Raw genomic sequence first — 27,054 nt, 5'->3', positions numbered from 1 at the left:
TGGGACCATTAGGAAATCACAGGAAGGTGACTTTGATCAGGGTTGGAGCTAAACTCTGCACCGCATTGGCCCTTCAGGGCAAAATTTGAATAGCCCTGACATACACCAACTGCACATTTTAGAATTCTCCCTATTCAAACATACCTGATTCAACACATCAGCTAATTAGTGAAGACTCCATGACCTGAAATTTGTGTGACAGATGTGATGTTCCCAGGGGCTGGTGTACTTTATCATTTTGTCCAGTAGGTGTCCCTAGGTAACACTTTTTGGGTCTCCAGGTTAATTGCTGTGTCACAGGTGTGGAGAATTGGTTGATTAACCATGCGGCTGATAAGATGCTGGTTTTCTCCCCATCGAGAGGAACAATTGGGCTTTGGTCTCTGCTGGTCTCGCTGCTGGGTGGACATGCTGACTTTTCACTCTCTCTCCAATCCAGGGCTTTATGTTGTTGTTCTTGTTTGTATAATTATTTTTTCTTTATGTTAAATATAGTTTTTTCTTGATTAAATATTAAAAGTTTCAAATTTGATTGTGTTTGGCCTCCCAATTCATGTTGCTGCCACTTGAGCCAAGGGGTTGTAACACAGATAAGAGAGACACCAAAAGCGTGCAGTGTTGGGGGTTCTCCAGGACAGGATTGGGCAAAGTGCTTAACATTAATATCAAACCATAAACGCATAAAACTGAAAGAATGAAACATGAATTTAAAACTTCAGTAAGAGAACTTTTAAAAACAGTCGCCAATTGAGGGCCCTCAGTATGAGGGTGATGTGGTCCCATTTGCGACCACTTTGAAGAAATCTATCAGCAGCATTTTGGACCAATGGTAGGAGAGTAGTTTGTGTCTTTGAAATACCGCAATTTAGTGAGTTGCAGTAAACTAATCATGAAGTTATAAAAGCGTGGACAGGTATCTTTAACGTTTTGACATTTAAAAAGTTTTTGCCTTGAGACAGCAAGCGGAGTTAGTAAAAACTGGAACCAATTACAGAATAGATATGTTAGTCCAATTTTTATGACTCCTCAAGAAGGACAACCTGATTTCCCACACAAGAAGATCTGAAGGCCAATAAGCTGCCCAGATCTAGGCTGGTAGCCTGAGAATGATCAGTAGAACTGAAAACAATCACCTCTGTTTTATTTTCATTTAAAATAAAAAAACAGTACAGTAGTCAGAGATAATTTCACTTAATAGGTAAATAAATCTGGGTATCGTCAGTGTAGAAATAAAAAGATACCCTATGCCTTAGAATGGAATCTAGAGGAAGCATGTACAGGGGAAAAAAGGAAGGGCGCAAATATCAAGCCTTGAGGGAGGCCACAGGTGAGAGAAGCAACATAGGAAGAGAACCTAGTTTGACAAAATAATTTCTGTAAAAAGAAGTTGGTCAAACACATTTTTTCTAAAACCTTTGAAATAAATGGTAAAACAGAAATGGGATGGAAATTATTTTAGAACAAAAGGATCTAGTTGTGACACTGTCACACAAGGGCATGTTTTAACGCCTATTTATTACAGTAATTTTATGTATTATAGAGTTTTAATTGGTTTAGGTCAATTGTATGCCTCTTATCCATTTTAGTGTGTGTTTATGTCTTTAATCATCAGGAGTTTTTTTTATGATATTATGTCTGCCTATTTAAGAATAAAAAATAAAGGAGATGATGTTATATGTATGTGGGTCCCAGCACATATGGGTATTATAGAAAATTAAAAGGTAGACAAAATAGCTAAGAAAGCACTTCAAAAAGAGTGGGATTCTTGGACTGTTTAAGGGGATGGATAATATAACTATTCTTTTAACAGTCTACTTGGTTTATTGTGTTGTTTTAAAATCTTTTATTGTGATCCTGTATACACACCAATCTTATTAATCGTAATGTTAAAAAAATTAATATGTATAACGTCATAAGGACAAAGGTTTAATGTGAGCAATGATGTTTTTACGTGACTGGCAGATGTTTTGTGAATAATCGATAATCAGATTTGATTGTTTAAAAAAAAAAATCAGTACTCGATGTAGTTAAGATAGTTCTTAAAGAAATGGTGAGCCAGTTTTCGCCTTTCATCAGATTTTCTTTGATTCCTATAAGAGTCATATTCATCCTCTGCCCGATGTGTCTGGTGACCAACAGAAAGGCCTTTACAAGAAGCAACCATCAGCTTGCCAACTCCATCAATGAAGAACTCTGAAGTCAGTGGTGATCATTCAAAGATGAGACATGGAAACAAAGAATGGATGGACATGGGAAGACATTAGAAGAATGAAATGTGCTTGGAATCAATCAATGAAGATGGTACACTTACCGGTGTGAGCGACTCTTTTGAGGAACGGATCAAAGCCAACCCTTCGTACAGCATCAGTCCTAGCCAAGAAATAATTCACAACACCATCCACTAGAAAGCAGCCATCATAACCTGGAAGTGGTTGATGAAACTCTCTAATACGTCTTAGGCAGCCGCCGTCATTCTCATCTCCCTCGTCATACTCCAGAACAAAGTAGAACTGGTCACCTGAAACCTCACCACCAAGCTAATCACAGAAAACATTCTTTTATAACAAGTATATATTGCTAAAATACTTTTCTCTAGTTCGTAAAAGAATATCCATTCATACTTACAACATCTAGTTCCGGAAGCGCTTCCATAATCTCCACAAATCTCTCGATCCGTGTCTCATTCAAGAACTCAAAGTCGTCATCAACCCACAGGAAGTATTTAGTTGTGAGTTGAGATACAGCCAGATTTCTGCCTGCAAACCAGCCCTGAGAAGTAATAATAATCATCATCAGTGATAAATTACCAGGTGATCAACACTTGGTGTCCACAGGTCAATTTACAGTGAACTAGCAACAGACATGTTTGTGGAGTTTTGTCAGATCAGTGTGTCCCCTCTGTTGGTGCCTGAGGTATAAAGAGCTGACAGTAGGCACTAATTTTCACCTATTGAATATGTGTAAGTGATGACGTGTTAACCTGTGCAGGAGGCATGATGTAGTGCTCAATGTTGTTTCCAGACACATTTTCAGGTTTCAGGCTGTCATCCGCAACAATGATCTTGATCTTTGGGTAAAATTTCCTGATACTCTGGATGAGGACACCCAGCTCCTTATACCTCAGAAAGGTCTTGGTTATTATGGTCACTTGTGAGTTGATATCTGAGAGACAAAAGAGTTCCTTGGTTTAACTGTGCACAAATTTGAACTATGTTTTACTCAGGAAAATTTCATTTTTATTTAACTTACATATAACATTACATTAATGTAAGCATATGTTGCAATCTTTTTGTGTGTGTGTGTGTGTGTGTGTGTCGTGCTCTCACCTTTTCCTGGGTCATACAAAACAGGAACTGACGGTCTCCTGATCATGACTGGAAATATGGCCTTGTGATCCCCAAAAGTGAAAGAAACTAAGGAAAGAAGATATTTTATGCCATTTAAGGGACTGTTTCTAACAATAAGAAGCAAACATTTTTAATTGGAATTTTTTTTTTCAGCGGTTAGGCTAAATATTGGATCCAGATGGTTAGTTTTAGATATGTATGATGGAAATTTTTTAAATCTTGCATACGTATAATCATGAAGGCTCTTTCACATCAAGAAGGATCTAGGCTATTAAAAGGATACTTTGGCATCGACATTTAATTATCAGTTTGAGCCTGCCGCTTTAAATGTTCAAGCTTTTTACAGTCGATCCATTTGGTTGTGATTGGATGTCTGTGTTTTGATCTTTCATCAGTTGAAAAAATTGTCTCTTAAGAAATAATCCTACTACAATATCATTCCTCCATGTTGTATTGGTTGCATTTGTGATTGAGGACTCCATTTTCACAAAATTACGAGTAATTATTAAAACTAATATTTATAGTTACTGTATCTAAACGGGCCTTAATTAAAAAGAAATTCAAAGAACGTTAGACATTATGCTTTATCACTCCTCTCATCTGCGATTATTAGCCCACACACAGGCTGCATTTTTCAATGGCTTTTCTTCAGAAATTTATCCCAATAGATGGCAACAAAATTATCTATCTTTATGAGTGAATCAACTAATCATTCGCTCAACAGATTCGATCAAAACACAGATTCAGTCAGGAATGAATAATCACCACTAATTAACTTGCTCAGAGAGAGGAGATATGGTTTAATCTGCCGTGGCTTTGTCAGAGGATAAAGAATAGACAGAATAATGCATTGGACATCAATATTGTGTGTAAAAGGTGAGTAAGTTTTGAAAGAAAAAAAAAATCGCACAAACAATCCTGTGTTGGTCTCTTGCTAGCGTGATATTGCTAGTTGTACAAGGTATATAACTGAACTTTTAACTGTTTTTTCTAAAACATTGAGGCACTTAACTGGCTAGCATGTATCTTGTAACTTGAGTGTTAATCCTGCCTCTTCACTGTGTATTTAAGCATCACACTTTAGTACATAATTGTAGGCCTAAGTGTCTTTCCTGTACAGATAGCCTTTACCCAGGTCTGATGTTCTGATGTGGTAGATGGTGCTGGTGTAGGTCACTCTGGACAGCAGATCGTTGAGTTGTGTGAGGTTGCTGGATGAGATGGTCAGTTCACTCTGACCCTGTCCCTCCACCTGATCTCCATCCAGAAGATCCTCCACTGAGAGCACTCCACTCTTCACACTCAAAGACACCTGCAGACATCACTGTGTTAATGCAAATTAAGTACTTTAAATTCACATCTAGAACAGAATGTGAATTTAAAGAGGTCCTATTATGCTCTTTTTCAAGGTCTTGATTTTGTTTTGGGGGTGTACTAGAACAGGCTCTCACACTAGGTTGATTGAAAAACACATAATTTTTCACATATTTTACATTATAACAACACCTCTCTCCCCAGTTCGGCATGAACAGCTCAAATAGTTCCTGAAATGTGCTGTGATTGGTTAGTTGCACCAGTCTGTGTGTGATTGGTTATCTTGGCCAGTCTGTGCTGTGATTGGCTGCACTCGGCGCATGGTCGGGAAATGTCATGTCCCTTACTTTAGCTGCCTGCGAACTTCAGTGTAAATATTGCGTCAAAATCAAATCAATTTGAGCGATTTAAACCCAGATGATTGTGATCACTCTAAGCTCGTCTGCCTTGTGAAAGCTAGTGTGTCTCCGACACAGTGATAACACTCGTTGCCTTCTCTTGTACAGCTCAACCAGGTCTTGCCCCTTTCGTCTGTATTTGTGATATCACAAATCCTGGAAAATATGCATTGTAGCACAAATGAGTTGTTCATTATAGTTTTTGAAAAGTGATTTATGTTAAAGGGTTAGTTCACCCAATAATCAAAATGATGTCATTAATAACTCACCCTCATGTCGTTCCAATCCCGTGAGACCTCCGTTCATTTTGGGAACACAGTTTAAGATATTTTAGATTTAGTCTGAGAGCTCTCAGTCCCTCCATTGAAGCTGTGTAAACGGTATACTGTTCATGTCCAGAAAGGTAAGAAAAACATAATCAAAGTGGTCCATGTGACATCAGAGGGTCAGTTAGAATTTTTTGAAGCATCGAAAATACTTTACTCAGCATTGTCTTCTCTTCCGTGTCTGTTGTGAGAGAGTTCAAAACAAAGCAGTTTGTGATATCCGGTTCACAAACTAATCAATCGATGTAACCGGATCTTCTTGAACCAGTTCACCAAATCGAACTGAATCATTTTAAACGGTTCGTGTCTCCAAAACGAATTAATCCACAAATTACTTAAGCTGTTAACTTTTTTAATGTGGCTGACACTCCCTCTGAGTTCAAACAAACCAATATCCAAGAGTAATTAATTTACTCAAACAGTTCACTAACTGGTTGCATCGGTTTTCGAATCACCAATAGTTCTTTCGGACAGTTCGATTCAATAAACCGGTTGAAGAAAATGGTTCACCAGTTCTTTTGCGCTCAACGTGATGGCCTCATTGGTGATGATTGCCCTTGATTCAAGCCTTCGGTTTACCTGGGCTCATAACATTAGCACAGAATCAGTTCAGAATCAATCACCAAAAGAATCAGTTTGGTTCAGACACTCTGTGTGTCGGTTTGCTTCACACTGAATCACACATGCACAGTATCATCAGCTCCTTGGTATTTGAATTGGACGCTTCTGACAGAAATATATATATATATTTCATCAGCCTTTACTCCAGTCTTCAATGTCATATAATCCATCAGAAATCATTCCAGTATGTTGATTTACTATCAATGATGTTCTTTTTATCTTTCTATTCATCAAATAATCCTAAACAAAATCTCACAGGTTCCAAAAGAATATTAAGCAGCAAAACGGTTTCCAGCACTGGTGATAAATCAAAATATTAGATTTATATTTTGAAGGATTATAACTCTGAAAACTGGAGTAACAGCTGATGAAAATCCTCTGACACAAAGAAGTGTGAAAACTAACATAACAGCTAAGTTAATGAACATCTGAACATAATGAACCAAATGCACATTGACGGATCTTCTTTCATCTGTTCTGCAAAATGTAAACAAATGTATATTTCTCCAAGTGTAAATATTGTGGAAATATCATTATTAATTGTGTCTAGGCATGGAGGGGGGGGGGGGTCGTTATGTGACACACAGCAGACACAGCATATTGGCAAATTATTATTAAGCATTATTATTATTATTTTTATTGTTTTTCATTTTTATTAGAAACATTTCCAGAAGCCTGAACTGTATAATGAAATATCTCAATTCTCACTTTTGCATAAATTGTGTGAGCCGTGTCCCGGGCACCTATCAGCGTCGCCCTAGCAACGAGGCACTGAGGACGAGCACCTGACACCACTGGCACCTTCACGGTTTAAAGCACCTGTCAATAAATACACCCTCCGGGGCTTCACTCTTGCACTAAACCCTGTTGTGTGATTCTTCAGCCCGCCACACTGGTGGAGAATGCGGGCAAATTGCTGAAGGATCACCGACCCACGCGACTTTACTGGCTCACCAAATTGTTTTTTTGGTTTTTCGTCGGGCGGTGACTCCCTCCCCAGCTATGGAAGAGTTCTCAAACACCTGACGGAAATAAGCATTCGACAGCAGCAGATTGTTGAGCACATAGCCACTCGGCAAGGAGAAACGGAGCGTGAAGTCGCCACTCTCCGCTTCACGGCCGCTCAGCGGGCTCTGCTGCCAGACCTCCGCACTCAAGCCACCCAGCTCCTGCCGAAGATGACCATCCACGACGATGAGGAACATTATTTGGGCATGTTCGAGTTCATCGCCACTCGAGAGGACTGGCCCCGTAAAGAGTGGGCGCGGATACTGGCACTGTTGCTAACCGGGGAATCCCAGTAGGCCTACATTTGGAGCCGCCACGAGAAGCACCCCAGACCAAGGTTTTCATTAATGAGCGTCCGTATACAGCCCTGTTGGACTCTGGTAGTGTGGTAAGCCTGGTCCAGTCCTCCCTGTTTCCCCCACCGATGGGAACCAAAGCCAAAGGACACCCAGAATGTACCTACCCGGCGGGTGACTCTCTCCACAAGTACAGGCACCTGGCCACTGGAAGTGGGCGTAGTCAGGGACCTGCCCGTGCCCGTTCTGCTGGGAAAAGGCTGGCAAGGCTCTGACCAACTGCTCACCCAAGTCACCCGGCCTGCCAGCCCTGCCGGGAACCGCCTAAAGAGGAAGAACTGCAGCCAAGGTCCCCGACGGCGCCCTGTCCTCCTGGCTTTGGACAGATCCCGAGATGGTGAGTCCCCCCACCCCCCAAAGTTCTAACCTTTTCTATGATGTGTTCCAGCAGGTTCGGGGTGGGGGAAATTTTGTGAAGGAGCAACTCGGGGACGATCGGCTGAAGCACTGCTGGAAGCAGGTGAGAGAGTGGTTGAGGGGAGAGTGGTTGAGGGGAAAGAGGTCCAACCACCACCACACCAAACCCCATACTTCGTGGTTCAGAATGGCCTTCTGTACTGTGTCGCGCAGCGGAGAGGGGAGGAGGTAAAGCTGCTGGTAGTCCCACACACGAGGACACAGACGATCTTCGAGCTCGCCCATTCCCATCCTATGGCGGGCCACCTAGGTGCGCAGAACACCACTCAATGAATCCTAGACAGGTTCCATTAGCCCGGCATGGAGGCGGAGATCAAACGGTTTTGTCAGGCTTGTCCGGACTGCCAATGGACGTCGCCACATACTCCTCCCCCAGCTCCGCTAATCCCGCTGCCCATCACTGAGATGCCCTTTGAGCGGATAGGAATGGACCTAGTAGGGCCGCTGCCAAAGTCCGCCCGGGGACACGAACACATATTAGTCATCTTGGATTATGTGACCCAGTCCCCCGAAGCCATTCCACTGCGCAAAGCCACATCCAAGGCCATCGCCCAGGAGCTCTTCCTGCTGTGCAGCCGGGTCGGCATACCCCAGGAGATACTGACCGACCAGGGCAACCCCTTCATGTCCCGGGTGATGGCTGACCTCTGCCACCTCCTTAAGGTAAAGCAGCTTCGGACCATCGTTTACCACCCTCAGACCGATGGGCTGGTCGAAAGATTTAACCAGACGTTAAAACAGATGCTCCACCGCGTGGCTGCGGACGACCAAAGGGATTGGGATCAAATGCTGCCGTACGTCCTCTTCGGCGTCCTGGAAGTCCCCCAGGCCTCCTTACACCGTTCAAGCTTCTGTTTGGGCGGCAGCCCCGTGGCCTGCTCGATGTCGCCAAAGAGGCCTGGGAGCAGCAGCCCACCGCCCATTGGACCACGATCGAGCACGTGAGAGAGATGAGGGAATGGATCGACCGCGTCATGCCCCGCGTCCGGGAACACCTGGAGGCAGCCCAAGAAGCTCAACGTCGACGATACGACCGGGTGGCCCAACCATGGGAATTCCAGCCAGGGGATTATGTCCTAGTCCTCGTCCCAACAGCAGCGTGTAAATTTCTTGCCAAATGGCAAGGCCCGTACATCATCGCGGAGAAAGTGGGGCCCAGGGGACGAGGACTCAGGTTGCGGCCCTAGCCGCCTCCTCACCCGTGTTTGTCGACGTCAGCCCCCACCTGTCGGCCGCCCAGAAGACGGAGCTCCAACATCTGTCAGTTCTCTGATGTGTTCTCCCCACGTCACGGGCGGACCTGCCTACTGCAGCATGACGTGCACAAAACTCCAGAGACCATTGTGCGACAGCGGCCCTACCGAATCCCGGAGGCCCAGCGACACACAGTCGAAGGGGAGGTACGAGAGATGCTGAAGCTAGGGATCATCGAGCCCTCCCGCAGTCCCTGGTCCAGTCCCATAGTCATGGTCCCAAAGCCGGACGGCACCCTCCGGTTCTGTAACGACTTCCACCGCCTAAACGAGGTCTCCGAGTTCGATGGATACCCGATGCCCCATGTCAATGACTTGCTGGAGCGGCTGAGAAGAGCCCGGTTCATATCCACACTCGATCTCACCAAGGGCTCTTGGCAGGTACCGTTAACGGAGGCCACCAAACCGAAGACCGCCAGAGAAGGTGAAGTGGGGAACCCAGGAAGAAGAATCTTTCAGAAGGATAAAAGCGGCACTCACGTCTGAGCCAGTGTTGTGCGCTCCCAACTTTAACTGTCCCTTCTTATTGCAGACGGACGCATCCGACACCGGGTAGGGAGCCGTACTATCCCAAGTTCAAGACGGTGAGGAGCACCCGGTGGTCTACATCAGCCGAAAGCTGTCCACAATAGAACAATGGTACGTGGCAGTGGAAAAGGAGGCGCTGGCCATCAAGTGGGCAGTCCTGGAGCTGAAATACCATATACTGGGATATACAAATTCACCCTCGTCACCGAACACGCCCCATTACAGTGTATGGCCTGGGCCAGTTTGATGTGCGACATCGAGCTGGAACCGCAAACGCCAATGCGGATGGACTCTCCTGGCTGTGGAGAGCTTTCGCAGGTCTGTCAGGTACTCTTCCTCCCCCCTCGCCTGAGGCACCAGGACGACGCTTGGGGGGGGGGGAGTGTGAGCCGTGTCCCGGGCACCTATCAGCGTCGCCCTGGCAACGAGGGAGATTCACCTGCCCGCAATCACAGTGGTCTGATCGGTCCCAGCTGAAGCAGATGAGGAGAGGAACATAAAAACTGCGCCTGAAGATGACACAGGGAGAGAGGATCTCCAGACAACAGAAACTAATGTTGTGTCTCTTGTCCCTCCAGAAAGCTGCAGATCGACCAGCTCGCCACCCGATCACTGGACCCCAAGTCCCATTGCACTCAGCCGGCCGGCAAACAGGATCATGTGGCACCGAGGACAAGCACGTTACACCACTGGCACCTTCACGGTTTAAAGCACCTGTCAATAAATACACCCTCCGGGGCTTCACTCTTGCACTAAACCCTGTCGTGTGATTCTTCAGCCCGCCACAATTGTTAATAATGATAATATGCGATGGTCAAAGTAGCCTACTTAAGTAAACAGACAGGTTTTTATAATAAATTACATAAGTAATATAGGTGTCATGTCATAACATATTTTTAATATGACTTACTTTATATTAAATGTGAATTTAACATTGAAAGTCAATGTGATATAAAAACTACTACTAATCTTCATTGTTCAGAAAGGGAGCAAATAACATTTACATTATCAACATTACATTGTGCACTGCTGTAAAAAAGCGTCTGTCTCTGGCTCACCGCCAGCCAGCGAACGCAGATCTGAATTTAGCAGCTGATGATATGACTCGCTGAGTTCTCACGCCGGTGTGATTGCATCAAATATAGAAAATATTAATCGGCTATTTTTTATCTTTTGGAAGCTGCATTCAACTTGGTTCCCCTTCTGTTATAAGTTACACATACAACAAACTAATGTCATAGGGGTAACTGTACTGTAATCAAGTGTAACCCAAGTATACCTGTTGAACCAGACAGCGCACGTGGTGTTCATCCAATACAGATCTTCATCGCAAGCAAATAATAGCCTTTGCAGATTTGCTTTCAATTCAGTGCAGATCCAGCCACGTCTTCAACGCTCTTTCTGTTCTTAAACGTTACAACTCTGAGTGAAATGAACCATTTCAAATGCTCAGCGCGTGCGGCGGGATGCTGAACGAATCATTCAAACTGATTCACGAACCAAGTCACTGGTTAGCAGACTGGTTTGATCAAGCCTTGGAACAGAATTGACTCAAAAGAATGAATCATTTGTCAATGGGAATCGCTCATTGCCCAGAGAGAAGTAGACGTCGCGTTTGGATCAAACTAAAGCCTTTATAACATTTATTGCAATAAGATCAAGTAACGAGAGGAGCGTCGCCCACAGTAACGATGTAAAAGTACAGATTTTCCCCCCAAAAAATTACTTGAGTAAAAGTACCCATCTTTAAATGTACTCCAAAAAGTATTAGTTACCCCAAAAATTTACTCAAGTAAATGTAACGAAGTAAATGTAACTCGTTACTACCCACCTCAGTCAGCCACATTAAAAAAAGTTAACAGCTTAAGTCATTTGTGGATTAATACGTATTGGAGACGCGAACTGTTTCAAATGATTCGGTTCGATTTGGTGAACTGGTTCAAGAAGATCCGGTTGCATCGAATGATTTATTCACAAACTGAATATCACAAACTGCTTTGTTTTAAACTCTCTTACAACAGACCAGAAGAGAAGACAATGCTGAATAAAGTCGTATTTTTTGCTATTTTGGGATCAAAATGTATTTTCGATGCTTTGAAAAATTCTAACTGACCCTCTGATGTCACATGGACCACTTTGATGATGTTTTTCTTACCTTTCTGGACATGGACAGTATACCATTCACACAGCTTCAATGGAGGGACTGAGAGCTCTCGGACTAAATCTAAAATATCTTAAACTGTGATCCGAAGATAAACGTCTCACGGGTTTGGAACGACATGAGGGTGAGTTATTAATTACATAATTTTTATTATTGGGTTAACTAACCCTTTAAATAAAATATCTCCTTTTGAATCAGACTTTGAGCTTTGTAACTTTGTCAATCTTTTTTTTATGCTCAAACAGCAATATTATAGAAAAGGCATAATAGCACACCTTTAAGAATTTACATTGAACACTTTTTCTGGTCAAAACAGTATTTTAAAGTGCACGTATTGTGATTGAATACCTCATACACTGAAAAAAAGAATTGGTTTAGAAACAATTTCCATGCAGATATAGCTAATTTAATAAATTATTACATAATTTATGTAATACGGAATTAAACATGACATTTTGAATTTGAAAAGGAGAAATAATATTTTCTTGTAAAACAATATTTTATTTACAACTTAACACTTTTTCTTACAGTGTACTAGGGATTTTACCTGCAACTGACCTTAAATAAAAAAAAAGCTTTAAAAAAAAGAGCACAAATGGCACCTTGTACACCTCCCTCTTGTTTGTTAAACCTCTCCCTTGTGTTTGAAGAACAAGACCTGAAATGATGATATAAAAACACAATTCACTATGTTTCAAATTCACTGATAAGTGGAAAATATACTTTTGTAAAAAATTGTATATTATAAGTAACATATAAGCTGAGGTTTCGCTCAGTTAAACAACACTCCTGAACATGACTCAGTTTACAAGGAATGTAAGTTAACCTGGTATCAAACTTTTCTTCAGAGGAGCTACCCTGAAACCTGTGATTGGATATTGGAGAGGAGAGTTGGCTGGGGCAATAATAATATCTGCGTTTGTCTTCCTCCTGTAAAAATGACATGAAAAATACCATAATGTTGGGAAAACTGAATATATGTCTCCAAGAACGTCTAATGAAAGAATGATCATTGGAAATTTCAACTGCACCCTTGCTAAGAGAAAATATAATGGAGCAAGTCAATCCTCAATGAGAGGTGTAACAACAAAGATATACAGAAAAAGGTGTTGTGTTAACAGGACTGTGGTCAAGATGAAGAAAAATACAGTTCACCTGAGTTGATATTGCTTGTATTCATTTGCTCTGCGTTCTAGTATGTTATCCATTTCATATGGCACAAATTTCTTTAAGTGTTCAGCTCCTTGACAAGAAACATTTGGCCTGAGGAGTTTCGTCAAACTTGACAAACATGTAAAGATCACAGGTTAGGCAGAGCATCTAAACTGGATCCTCTTAAGATTAATTAGGAAAATTTTAATAATACTTACATTGAGATTTTAGATTGTTCAGTACTTAAGCTGTTTAAAAGAATAAAGTAAGCGGATCACATTGCTTAGTTAATAGTCAGAGAAAGGAAGGTTAAGGTACAGAATCATTGTAAATTTATAATGTAACATAAACAGAAGAAACTGAAAAGTTAATTCAAATGGGTGTTTCTTCGAATTGACACTGTGCAGACGAGGCACTTCAGATCAATGCTGCACTGTTTTTGCATAAATCAAGTCTGTTTAACTTCAATAATGCTGCGCAATTAAGTGCATGCATTACAGCTTACAGTTCATTCTGCATGCATAGCTCTTAGCAAAAAAAATCACTGCTATAAATGCTGGCTATCTTTCAGTGCCCGACAGGTTTTGGAGCCAAGTGAATATTGACTGCAGCTCCCAAAAAAGACAACAAAAAAAAAAAAATTTCCTAATATATATATATATTTTTTTTATTTCTATATGACCACACTTGTGTGATTAGAACATTCAGCACAACATATTCTGTGTTCACGCTTTGGATGATGCTGAGCAAGAGACATGTTTTTAAGACACTGCTCATTGAAACCAATCACACATGATTCTGCTGAGCTTATCAATGCAGTGGTCAGTCAGAGACATTCAGATGAGTCACCACTGAAACACCGGTGTTTTGCTGGTGACTGATTCTGCTGATTAGAAACAACAAAGTGCAGATGTGTCTACAATGGAAGTATGATATTCATTAAACAGTGCAAACAGCTTCAGTGATTAGAGTGGGAGTTTTTGAGAGTGTTTGGGAGTGTAATGGGAGTTTTTGAATGCCAGGTAGACTGAAGTCAATGATAATGCTTTTCAATAATGAAAATATTCTTCGCTCTCTTCCTGTACAATGAAAAAACACATGGCATGACACCCATATCTGCTGCTTAAGTAAAAAGTGGGCTTTGTGTGTAGTTAACAGATTACACTAACAAGCTACTTTGCCAATCTGATTAAAGAAATATATAATAATATCTATGAAAAAAGCATTAGAAATATTGAAGAACCCCTGATTTAGATTGACCATTTGTGTTCAGTGCATTTATGTTCCTAGGACTGTTGTTTCGAAGTTTATTCTTTTTCTGTTGTAGCTCAGTTCTTGTTGGTTTATTTCCTATTTAGTCCACCTTTGTGTACTGTGTATATTTCCTTGTTCTTATAGCCCTCTGTTGTCCATTTAGCTTGTCAGCTGTTGTCTTTGTGTGTGTGTGTGTGTGTGTGTGTGTGAAGCTGTTGTGTTTGTGGTTCTTTGTGACTTGTCTTTGATTATCTTTCATATCAATAAAAGTACAGTACTTTTATATGGATGTCAGAGGAGAAGCTGAATTAACTGCTTTTGAGGAAACATTTTATTATTTAATGAATTAAAAGACTATCTGCTAATTTTCAACATGTCTGTCATTAAACATTTTTTTTTTCTATCACTTGCTCATCAGGAACAGCTTCAGTGAATGGGTGCCGTCAGGATGAGAGTTCAAACAGCTGATAAAAAAAATCACAAAAATCCACAACACTCCAGTTCAACGATTAACAGAAAGTATGTTTTAACTTAAAACCAGAATCAAAAGTTTAATGAAATGTCTTGATGGATTTGTTTATTAATACACAGCTTTTCACTTTAAAAGATGTTAATTGTTGGACTTTAGTTGTGTGGATTAGGCAAGGCAAGGCAAGTTTATTTATATAGCACATTTCGTACACAATGGTAATGTAAAGTGCTTTACATAAAACAAGCAATTTTAAAACTTTTAAAATGATTAAAACATTTACTTTAAAATGAATTTATAGTGCAATCAGTTCAGACATCGCACAGTGCTCATTCAATAAATGTACAGCTAAACAGATGGGTTTTGAGTCTAGATTTAAATGTGACCAGTGTTTTAGCACATCTGATCTCTTCTGGAAGCTGATTCCGGCTGCGGGCGGCATAGTAACTAAAGGTGCGAACCCTTGGTATTTCTAACTGACTTGATCCTAGTGATCTGAGTGGTCTGTTAGGTTTCTATTCAGTGAGCATATCTGCAATATATTTCGGTCTTAGGTCATTTAGTGACTTTTATACGAGTAAAAGTACTTTAAAATCAATCCTAAATGTAACTGGAAGCCAGTGTAAGGACCTGAGGACTGGTGTGATATGCTCAGATAGTCTGGTTCTAGTCAGAATCCTGGCAGCAGCGGTCTGGATGAGCTGCAGCTGTCTAATGGATTACTGTGCTATTTTCATCAACGGTTGTCAGCAAATTTGGACCATAAGGGGGTTAATATTCACACAGGATTAGTATTAGTATTAGTATTAATTTCAGTTCTGAAGGCCACCACTTTGCCCTTCAGAGTTTAGCACAAACTTACCTCAACACACCTGTCTAGAGGTTTCTAGTATGCCTAGGAAGACCTTGATTAGCTGGCTTAAGGTTGAAACTAAACTCTACTCTACTAATGAACAGATGAGTTGAAGAAGACATACAAAAATGTGCTCCAAGTCGAAGAAACACCCTGTTACTAAAATCACCACAGTGCACAGGTGCTCTAAGAATAGTGTAGATCATTTTAAGAGTTTCTAAATATCAATAAACCAATACAGGCTAAGAGCAATAAATATAAAGAAAGGACTATGCATACCAGTGTGCAAGTGTGCTTTTCTTGCTTTCAAACATGCCACTTTGTATAAAGTAGATGCCCAGTGAACCAAGACAAATCAGGAAAAAAAGTTGTTGTGTGCTCATCATGGGCTTCACTATGGGGGATGATCTGAAAGAACAGTTACACACAGCAATAAAAGTCACACTGGAACACATTTATACAGGAACTTTTTAATGAATGCTAAACATGAAAAATTAATGTAATACTTGTAACAACACAAAGATGGGTAAATTATAAAAAATAAAACTAATTGGTGACCTACTGTAACCTAATGTTAGTGTTAACTGCTTTTTAAACAGCTATGTCATGTACACAATTATTTTGTTTTTTAAAAGAATAGTTTACCCCAAAATAAAAATGTATACAAGTTTTTTTGTTTTTTGTTTGTTTGTTTTTTAAACAGATTTGGAGAAATTTATCATGTAGCAATTTTTCCATGTCTTGGATGGCTTGTGGGGGAGTACATTTTTTTTTATCAGAGCGGTTTAAGCTATCATTTTCACATTTATTAGATAAAACAGAGAAAAACACAAAGCAATGAGTGAAGTGAGAAGGAAGAGGGAAGAATAAGCCAAACAAGCTGAGATGCTAATATCTGTCCCAAATGAACACAGCTGCAGAACACACACTTATTATGAATGCTCCAAAGGCCAACCAAAAAAAGTGTATATTTCTACAAAAAGTGCATTTTGAAATTGTTTACTCACTTACATCATCCATCAAATAACTACGGTGTATTTGTTACTGCAATGTATTTTAGCACCGCCCATGAGCTTATATCTCATATATTTAAGAGAGTCCTAAGGTGGCCGAGAGAGCTCAACATGCTGCAACTTCGGAAAATACATGCAAATAGAAAAAGCACCAGCAAATCAATAAACCATCTTTATCAGTTTGACAGCAGGGGTCCGTTTCCCTAAGGAGGTTCAACCAACTCTAGTTTAAAATTGAACTCTGAGTTGACTTACCCTGAGTTTTCGGTTACAGAACAGCTGAAATGAGTTGGTTTAATCAACTCTAAACTGACTGACTCTGAGTTAAGCACGTGCCCCACAACTATAAAAAGCCATTATCAATGGAGCTCCGATATTACTATTCACTATGGCAACAGCTCCCGCCAAAAAGCCGTTTGCAGACTTCTGACTCGATATAAATGTAATTCTTATCAGTGTTAAAATATCACAGGTGATAACTGGCAGAACGTTAGATTAATGAACTAATAGCTAATAATTTTTCTATGGTATCTCATGGGCAAAAAATACATATAAAATAATATTAATAATTATATTATAGGCCTAAGTGCAATTTTCTTATTTTACAAATGATCTGCCAATAGAGTAAGAAAAATATGGCAGTGGCTATAGAAAGTAAATACACTAAGAATTAACACACTTTCTTAGTGATAGATCCTATTTCCAGTAGGCTAAGTGCAAGTAGCTCTAGATGCTATTTACAGAAAAAATGTACAGTGAAAATCATGATATATTCTATTAACCATGTAAAAGTAGTAGTTGTTTGCAACAGGCTAAGTGTAAACACTCTATAATCTTGTTCCCCCAACAACACCCCCCCCCCCCACCCCCAGGAAACAAGACTAAGTATCTTTTATATATTTGTACTAAAAACAGAAGAAGAAAAAAAAAACTTTTTTTCCAGCGTGCATCAATGAAGTGTTTAAAAAGGGGGAGGAGACTGAAATAAACTCTGGGTTTACCGAAGAAAACTTGCTCCTGACCAGGTTAGGTTCATAGAGTAAGTTACCATGGTAACTGACTCTGAGTATAAGTTACCTCTCTTTCAGAAACGGGCTTGACTTACCCTGCTTTCTCGGGTTTGACAAACCTCCCATTCTGAAACAGAAAACATAGAGTTTCCTTTATTTCAGGGTTAACATACTCAGAGTTTTCACTTAACCTCCTTTGTGAAATGGGCCCCAGGAGTACGTTTCTTTATTTGGTTGTTGAGAGCATTTGCAGTGCATTTGTTGTCAAATTGATGAAGTAGTTTTCTAATTTTTTTTCTATTTGCACTGCGTTGAGCTTTCCCGGCCACCGTAGGTTCCTATGAAACTTGACAAAACTGTAAAAATATTGACAGTTAACTTTGTGCCAAATTTAAAAAATCTAATTTCTTCTTGCAAAATCACAAATAATTTAGGTCTTTTACCAACTACCATAAATACAATTTTGAAAAGATTCAGGGAACCCAGAGAAAGCTTAGTCTGTGTAGGGCAAGGCAGGAAACCTCAGTTGAATATGTATGATCTTTGAGCTCTTAGAGGGCATTGTTTGAGACACCTTCATGTTGTGGTGGTAAATATAGCCAGTTGTCACTTAAAACGGTCTGCTGCTGCAACTTGAATCTCTAGAGAGAGACCTTGCGTGTGTGTGCTAATGTGCGTGTGTGCGAAGCGCATGTCAGACAGAGAGCATCCTGATTGGCCTGTTTCTGCAAATCAACCAATCAATTGTCAGTGTGGGCGGGCTTTTATCTCTTCTCCCGAACAAAATTAATCAGTTATGTCTATCTAGAAACAGGAGCACCATGGCAGAGGGAAAGTGGCACAAAAAAAAAAAGTATAAGACACATTTTACGGCAGACTACACGAAAGTGTACCCCTGTCTTATTTATATATGTAAAACATAATGACAGTCTTGCTCAAGCATTGCCCATGGCAGGTTAAATGATTGCAAAAGGCATGTTGAGGTTGACAAGTTTAATTTCATCTGTATATTATTCAGGCTAGTTGCCAAGGCTACATGAAAACAACAAACTCTTTAGACCTGTTTAAAGTTGCAATGGAAAATAAATAAAAGCAGTTTACATAAATTGTATAAGCAGATTATATAAATAGTAAAAGTAATCTACATATTTAAACATAATTAACGAATAATTACATAAGCCTATAGCTTATAGAAATAATATTTTATGCTATATCTTTTAGGGACCACAACATGTTAGGGAGGCTAAGCGCTCTACTAATGTTAGAGAAGGGGAAGGGGAGGGCAGAGGAGAGTTGAGCTCTCCCTCCATTGGTAAAAAAAAAATTACCCAATCAGCATCGAGTGTTCACTTTCAGCACTGAGGAGTGTTGAGAAAAGAAACTTTGCAAAGGAGGCTAGACTCCCTTCTGGTATACCAATTATCAGAGAGACGTAAATTACATGATATTACTTTGAAGATCTCCCGCTGTCCTGATAATGTACCAAACAGGCTACTTATGATGTGTAGCAATACTGAATATTTGATTGCCAACAGATTTACCAAGCTGCCATTCAGACAGTATATATAAAAATGTAAAATGAAGGGAAAACACGCCTAAGCTGGATACAGGCAGCTCTCTTTTAGCACAGACTATTAAGGGATGGATGTTGGCTTCAAGTGATAGGACAGGTGAGTGAAATGATATCATCTTGCTGTATGTCTGTCATTTTCTGACTAAAAGCAACCAACAAGCCATTTAAAAGTGGTTAAGCAAATAATAACAATAATAATAACAATAATCTGCAGGGATCCCCAGACCAAAACAAGTGTGCCTCCTCTATTTTAAAACCTGCGAGCTGCCACTGGTCATGGTGTGCGGTGCATCAGTGCAAATGGCATGGGTGACCATTTGTGTGAAGGTACCATCGATGTAGAGGCATATATTGCGATTGAGTTCCATGGTTATTAGATCAAGACAATGTTAGCTTTCATTCTGCATGTGCTACAACAGCACAGTTTCTTAGACTCGTGTGACTGTGATGTGCCTGGCCAGCAGATCTGTCACCTATTGGAAATGCATGGCCCATCACAAAAAAGAAAATCAGACAATAACTACTAGGGTCTGTTGAGTAGCTTAAGTCATGTATCAGGTGAGAGCAGTCAGTTAAAAAAGTTTAACGAAAGAAACATTCTTGATTTTATGGCATTTCACAACACGTCCCAACTTCTCTGGATTTGAGATATAGGCTAGTATCTATAAGACTAGAATGGATTCATTTAAATTTTCACTTGTCTATCAAAAAAAAAAAAAAAAAAAAAGAAAAAAGAAAAAAAAGAAAAAGAAAAGAAAATGTGTAATTGACAAGACTTTTATTTATTATTTTTATTAGTGTAAACCTAGTACAGACTATACGGTATTTTAAGACCAGTCAAACAGAATATTACATTATAAAATATATATTAATAAATAAAACGTATAAATGTATTCAATGCTATAAAGGGTTACATATTGTTTACAAAATATTACCAGTGTAATAGTGACCAAACATGTTTAGCAGATTCCACTGGTATTTTATACAGACACACTAACATAATATTATCAATTATTTATTTAACAATAAAGACGCTGCAGACCTTAGCAGACAACTTACAGCCAGCAATCACCTCAGAAAAACTAACATGTAGACCCGTGGTTCTCAGCCTTTTTTCCCCACTGGGCTACAAGTTCACGCATATCATTAACATATTACATCAATACAAAACAACCGGATTTATAATAATATAGTCTAAATATTATGAAATCTAATCGATTACATTCATTGAAATAAATAATTCTGCTCACCATTTACAAAACACCTGATGCTGTCGGGAGCTGACCAATGCTATGAAATTCGGCTCGAAGGGACTGACAGCACAATGAAGTTGCAATTGTAAGTTACAGTCTGTAAGACGCCCCCAGAAGCTTGACTTGACCAGAAGATGGGTTCACACGTAGCCTATATGATGCAAATATGGAAAGTACTTTCTAATTTAATAATATCAGGTTCTCTTCAGGGATATTTTGCAACATTTCTGAGATTAAGGATGATTTCTGCGTTGTATGTTTGTTTCCTTTTGCCTGAACACCTTGAAGTGAGTGGCGGGGCAAAACGAAAGTCCTGCACTCTCATTCCTTCACTGCTGGCACTGCCACTATTCTGGTTTGTTTGAGCGCTCCTTTGCTGGCATTTTCCACATTTCGGTTTTCTCCCTTAATAACAAATTTGTCCATTCTGGTGCTCAATTGTACAGAACTAATGGCTGCTAATGACTATTTGAATTTAATTCTGCCATTCTGCATTTGAATTGTTCATTCGTGCTGCGGGTTGAGAACCACTGATGCAGGGTTGCCAACTCTCACGCAGCTCTCGCTTCAATGCTCACGCTCTCACGCAGCCCATGCAAATCACACGTCTCAGCTTTCAGATTGTTTAAGTTGTAATACGAAATTCAAACAATATATACAGTTTTGGCGAACTTAATGGAGCGCGAGTCGTTGTAGAGCGTCGGATAAAGCCAGGTCATTGAAAAAAAAGAGTTGCGCAACATGCCTCTTTGATCTCGCCGGTGTCACTGCCACACGGTCACGTGGTTCAGTAGCGCGCTGTCAATCTATTTGAATGGGTTTATTCAGGATATACGACAACAGCTTCACTACAAAGTACTTTGCAGCAACTTCTGATAAACATTACAGCATTTTATCATGCACTGATTATCACTTCGATCTATCATTTTATTATGGAGAGTGATGGAACAGGAAACATTAATGTATGTGTTCCTTCGCTGTCTTTCATAAGTGTTCGTAAAATGTGTGACAGGCTACAGGTCTGCTCATGTCTGAAAATAATATATGAAAAACAGTATAGCTTATATATTTTTTATGAATGTAAAATCTAAAATTAATTGTAAATACCAAACTTCCAATTTTTAATTGCACTTGTCTTGCAAGTAAACTAAATATGAAACTCACTAGTAGGCCTACTCACAAGGACTCACTAGTGAAATATAATAACATTATTGATTAATTGTGGAACATGAACACTGTAATTTTTATTTTCATTAAAGGGGGGGGTGAAATGCTATTTCATACTGAGTTTTTTACACTGTTAAAAAGTTGGATTCCCATGCTAAAAATTATGTTGTACGGTTTGTCACAAGTTTCTGAAAGTTTTTTTCGAGTATGGATCATTTATTTCTTAAGGATAATGGAGTCCCAACGAAAAAGGGTCACGATCGTGTGTTGGAACCGCAGGAGGTGAGTAAAACTGCTTCAAATATCTCTGTGTTGTTAACTTAGCTATCAGCGAGTAAGCACATCAAGTAAACAACATGCGATGTTGTCATCAAACTGCACTTTCCACATGTACACCTAAAAAAAAAAAAAAAAGACGACAAAGTTGAACTTAGTCATTTTCCAAAACCGGTAAGCAAATATATACAGTTTCAGTACATACCACATAGAGACGTCCTGCTGTAGTCGTTGCTGCTGCTGCTCTTGTTCACTTTCAGCCTCTAGATCTGATTCTGGATCATAAATATATGCTGAGTCTTACTGTTAGCCATGGTTTGTTTTGGATGATGGTAATGTCACAGCTTCCAGCTCTCAACGCAAAAGCCTACTGGCGCTCGTGATTCTTTAGCTCTGCCCACATGTCACGCCTCCAGCCGCTCGTGTTTTTCCGGGAAAAAATGCAATACTACTCTATAGGTACTCAAGATTAATAGGATATTGAGTGAAAACGAGCATTTCACCCCCCCTTTAACAAGTTTATACAATTTTTCCTCTCCTATAGTAAAGAAGGAGTGGAGCTGTTCCTCAGGGGTTCTATAGTGCACTATAGTAGTCTGATGCGATACTGTAGTTGACAGATGAATGGTTACAATTTTATCTCTAATACCCACAAGCAAATGTCTTCTGCCACACCATGACTTTTCCCTTTGCCCAAGTACCGCAAAGAATGATGGCCCGGAAGTGGCCCAGCACTGGATAAAAGACTCTGTCCACACATGGGCCATAACCAGCCTGAATCGTAGCCAGTTAATCAGCCTTAGCTGGCCCTGATCTGGGCCAAAACAGGTATTATTAATGGTGCCAATTCTCAGCCTTAGGGAAACCAGAATCCCCAAATTTGAGCCACACCTGAGCCTTATATAGCCCAGACCCAACAAAGACAGCAAGTAGTGTCGGCCCAGATCCCGCCCCGAATGGATAATAAAGTACCTTAAACTGAATAGAAAATCAGACTTAAAACCCGCACATCATAAATGTGCAATAAAAAAAAATGTATTGCATTGGTGTATCTATTTATTTTTATAAAGAACAAATCAACCAATAAAGAGTGAGTGTATAAAGTATACAGTCTATAAGAGAAACGTAACAGATAGACACATGTAACTAAATCAAAATAATTTATTACAGATTTGACAAAGAGCAATACCACAAGTAATCCAAATGACGATCCATTGCAGATGCAGTCCACTCCAGCAGAATATAATAGTAGTGTCAGGAGCAGGGCATAATTTAAGTTGTTAAATAAACGCTGAAAATACTATCCTGATCCACTCCCTCAAGGTGCAGTTTTCTCATTCAAAACACGCATCACCGGAAATACAGCATGTCGCAATCTCTGATGAAACCGACGAGAGCCAATGAGCGTTTGATATCGCTGCCGTAGAACTTGTTGTAAAAATTCTTAACGGCACATTTTTTAAATAGTTACTATAGCTACAGAGGAAGGAGATACATATCGCCAATGAATGCGGTTTGAATTTGGATCTGTTCCTCACACCAAGTATAAAATGGATACAGGATTTAAATTTAAAAAAAAAACTTTCATGAATATTTTATTTAATGCTTGTGCATGACAGCATACTATTAAAAATGATGTGCCCCCACTCATAGATCACTGTGTGTCCCATAGTAAACCAAATAAATATTACATGATAACGGTTAAATACTCTCTCTCTCTCTCTTTCTTTTCATGTAAGGATTCTAAGATTATTTGTACCAATAATAATAAATTTAATAAAATTATAATTAAGTGCAGTTAAAAGCACTTGACTGATTTGCTTACATTTTAAATGATAATGTTTCATTCTGTTTTGACTTGCCATTTCAAAGACTACATTTTAACAATACTACACATCATTAAAATGTATGTGATCATTTAACCATTATCATGCAATATTGTATTTATCTTGTTTATCATGGGTCACATAATATGCTGCCAGATCTTAGCCTGATTTGGGCCACTTATCACTCAACTGATCTGGACCACACTCCTCCCATCAACAATAGGCCCTCATGTTGTTTGCTGGATCCCTGCCATGCCGTCATTGCCACACATGGCCCAGCTCTGGCTGAAAGGGTACATGCCATTGCTGACAGGAGGGCAGCAGTGCCACCTTGAGGCCACATTTGGGCCAAGTCCATTTGCTATGTGGGTAGTATAGATTTTAGAAGTAAAGTAGTTCATAAAGTCATTACTGCTGTGATGTTGGGAAATGTCAACAATTGTTGATGCTTTATTTTTCATTAATATAGCCACTGTATTGAATATATACCTAGGGTTATGTTTAAAAGAGACAAAAAGTAATCTGATCTAGTTTTTATTGCTTTTCTGTAGGATAGGTTACTATTCCGCCAAGCAATACGAAATAACTCTAGTTTTGTTTTCCTCCAGCTGTGCTCCATTTTTCGAGCTGCTCTCTTTTGGGTGCGAGTATGCTCATTATACCATGGGTCAGACTGTTTTCCTTAACCTTCCTTAAATGTAAAGGAGCAACTGTATTTAAAATGCTAGAAAAGAGAGAGTCCATAGTTTCTGTTACATCATCAAGTTGTTCTGAGGTTTTGGATATGCTAAGGAATTTGGATACATCAGGAAGATTACTTACAAAGCAGTCTTTTGTGGTAGAAGTGATGGTTTTAGCTATATGAAGTTTTGACAAAACTAAGTAATGATCTGTGATATCATCACTTGGCTGCATAATTTCAACACCATCAACATCAATTCCATGTGACAGCATTCAATCTAGAGTATGATTTCGACAATTAATAATAGGGGATTTATCATTAACATTTGCTTCTCTAGATAATGTCATATGAAGCACCATTACTTCAAACAAGTTATACTTGAAGCCTGCACTTTGAGAAATCCTGAGAACATTGTTATAAATAGTAGCAACACCTCCCCCTTTACCTTTTGGACATAGCTCATGATTATAACAGTTATCTTGGGGGGTTAGCTCATTTTAAATAATGTAATCGCCAGGTTTCTGTCAAACAGAGCACACCTAGATTATGATCAATGATCATATTATTTACAAAAAGTGCTTTCAAAAAAAGGGACCTGATAATTAATAAGCCAAGTTATACCATTTGTTTATCTGTATTGCATCTGTTTTTTATTTGTTGAACCTCAATTAATTTGTTACTCTTAACTTGGTTTTGACGTAATTTGTATTTTCTAGTTCGGGGAACAGACACAGCCTCTATAGTGTGATATCTAGGTGAAAGAGTCTCTATTTGCTGAGAATTAGCTGACCTCTGTGACGTGAGGCAGCTAGCAGACGGTCGGTTTAGCCAGTCTGTCTGCTTCCTGACCTGGGCCCCAGTTAGTCAAGTATAAACTCTAAGACTATGTGCCATATTTCTAGAGAAAAGAGCGGCACCACCACAGAAGGGATGAAGACCATCTCTTTTCAACAGGTCAGGTCTGCCCCAAAAGCTCGTCCAATTGTCTTTGAAACCTATGTGGGCACCACTTAGACATCCAGCCATTGAGTGATGATAATCTGCTATGCATCTCGTCACCAGGGTAAGCAAGGAGGGGACCAGAGCATATTACAGTGTCTGACATCGTGCTTGCAATTTCACACACATCTTTAATGTTATTTTTAGTGATCTCCGACTGGCGAAGTCGAACATCATTAGCGCCGGCATGAATTACAATCTTATTGTATTTACATTTAGCATTAGCCACCACTTTTCAAATTTGCCAAGATGTCAGGTGCTCTGGCTCCCAGTTAACATTTGACTATGGTAACTGGTGTCTCTATATCCACATTCCGTACAATAGAACTGCAAGTAACTAGAGCACGTTCATCAGGTTTCTCACTGGGTGCATCCCTGAGTGGGGAGAACCTGTTTAATGTTTTGATCGGAACAGTAGAGTGGTGTTTTGACTTACTGTCACCCAGTTGCCCTGCTGCAGAGGCGCTGTTACCGGAACCAAACAATGTACAGGACTCCCTGAGCCTTACGCATCCAAAGCCGTATCTAGAGCCCTCACATTCTTACTGTCCTCAATTGAAGTTTGGATGCATGTCTCCCCCCAATCGTTTTATTTTTGTTTGTTTGTTTTTTTTTTACAATAAAATAACTTAAACAAGTGATATAAATGAATGAATGAATGAATATGAAATAATAAAAAAATAATTCAAGACAAGAAAATTCAAGTATCCCTCTGGTGCCGACAAGAGAAACAAGAAAAGGACAGAGAAGGAGAAAAAAATTTAAAAGATAAAGGTATGCTTTCATTATTTAAGGGGGGGGGGGGGGTGAAATGCTATTTCATGCATACTGAGTTTTTTACACTGTTAAAGAGTTGGATTCCCATGCTAAACATGGACAAAGTTAAAAAAAATTAAGTTGTACGTTTGAAGGAGTATTTCTGTTCCAAAAATACTCCTTCCGATTTGTCACAAGTTTCAGAAAGTATTTTCGAGTATGGCTCTGTGTGACGTTAGAGGGAGCGGAATTTCCTTATATGGGTCCTGAGGACACTTCTGCCGGAAGAGCGCGCGCTCTCGTATAGCACAGCACTGAGAGCACAACAGACTTCACTGATCAGAGCGAGAGCGTCGCGAAATGTCACAAAAGGAGTGTGTTTTTGGTTGCCAGGGCAAGACAACCCTGCACAGATTACCAAAAAAAACAGCATTAAGGGACCAGTGGATGGAGTTTATTTTTACGGAGCATCAACGGAGTTGTGCAAGTGTTTTTGTTTGTTCCCTGCATTTCGAAGATGCTTGTTTTACAAACAAGGCCCAGTTTGACGCCGGATTTGCATATCGTTTATTTCTTAAGGACAATGCAGTCCCAACGAAAAAGGGTCACGATCGTGTGTTGGAACCGCAGGCAGTGAGTAAAACTGCTTCAAATATGTCAGTGTTGTTAACTTAGCTATCGGCACGTAAGCACATCAAGTAAACAATATGCGATGTTGTCATCAAACTGCACTTTCCATGTACAGCTTAAAAAAAAAAAAAAAAAAGATGACAAAGTGGAACTTAGTCATTTTCCAAAACCGCTAAGCAAATATATACAGTTTCAGTACACATAGCATACCGCCTTTGCTGATGCTGCTCTTGTTAAATTTCAGCCTCTGGATCTGATTCTGGATCATAAATATACACTGAATCTGACTGTTAGCCATGGATTGTTTTGGATGTTTTTTTCCCTCACGGTAATGTCACAGCTTCCAAACGCTCTCAACGCAAAAGCTTACTGGCGCTCGTGATTCTTTAGCTCCGCCCACACGTCACACCTC

The 27,054-nt window shown here is 39.8% G+C and overlaps 1 protein-coding gene across 4 annotated transcripts in view; it reads right to left on the bottom strand.

Moving 5' to 3' along the window:
- Nucleotides 1–1,124: 1,124 nt before the first annotated feature.
- Nucleotides 1,125–27,054, bottom strand: part of LOC113046700 (beta-1,4 N-acetylgalactosaminyltransferase 1-like) — a 34,343-nt gene continuing 8,413 nt past the window's right edge. Inside the window, exons 1-13 of one of the 4 annotated variants that reach the window (XM_026207614.1) lie at nucleotides 20,304–20,337; nucleotides 17,576–17,607; nucleotides 15,737–15,865; nucleotides 13,100–13,129; nucleotides 12,885–13,010; nucleotides 12,556–12,659; nucleotides 12,332–12,387; nucleotides 4,479–4,659; nucleotides 3,327–3,413; nucleotides 2,981–3,162; nucleotides 2,626–2,769; nucleotides 2,312–2,537; nucleotides 1,125–2,193 (exon numbers count right to left, since the gene is read on the bottom strand). In XM_026207614.1, coding sequence (XP_026063399.1) covers nucleotides 2,012–2,193; nucleotides 2,312–2,537; nucleotides 2,626–2,769; nucleotides 2,981–3,162; nucleotides 3,327–3,413; nucleotides 4,479–4,659; nucleotides 12,332–12,387; nucleotides 12,556–12,659; nucleotides 12,885–13,010; nucleotides 13,100–13,129; nucleotides 15,737–15,865; nucleotides 17,576–17,607; nucleotides 20,304–20,306 — 1,482 coding nt within the window. In that variant the 5' untranslated portion in view covers nucleotides 20,307–20,337 and the 3' untranslated portion in view covers nucleotides 1,125–2,011. Of the gene's footprint in view, nucleotides 2,194–2,311; nucleotides 2,538–2,625; nucleotides 2,770–2,980; nucleotides 3,163–3,326; nucleotides 3,414–4,478; nucleotides 4,660–12,331; nucleotides 12,388–12,555; nucleotides 12,660–12,884; nucleotides 13,011–13,099; nucleotides 13,130–15,736; nucleotides 15,866–17,575; nucleotides 17,608–20,303; nucleotides 20,389–27,054 lie in introns of those variants that run through there. The other 3 variants (XM_026207615.1, XM_026207616.1, XM_026207617.1) reach the window with 3 other exon arrangements.

The sequence above is a fragment of the Carassius auratus genome, chromosome 28 (genome assembly GCF_003368295.1).
Source record: "Carassius auratus strain Wakin chromosome 28, ASM336829v1, whole genome shotgun sequence".
NCBI lineage: Eukaryota > Metazoa > Chordata > Actinopteri > Cypriniformes > Cyprinidae > Carassius > Carassius auratus.
This window is presented reverse-complemented; position numbering and strand designations above follow the sequence as displayed.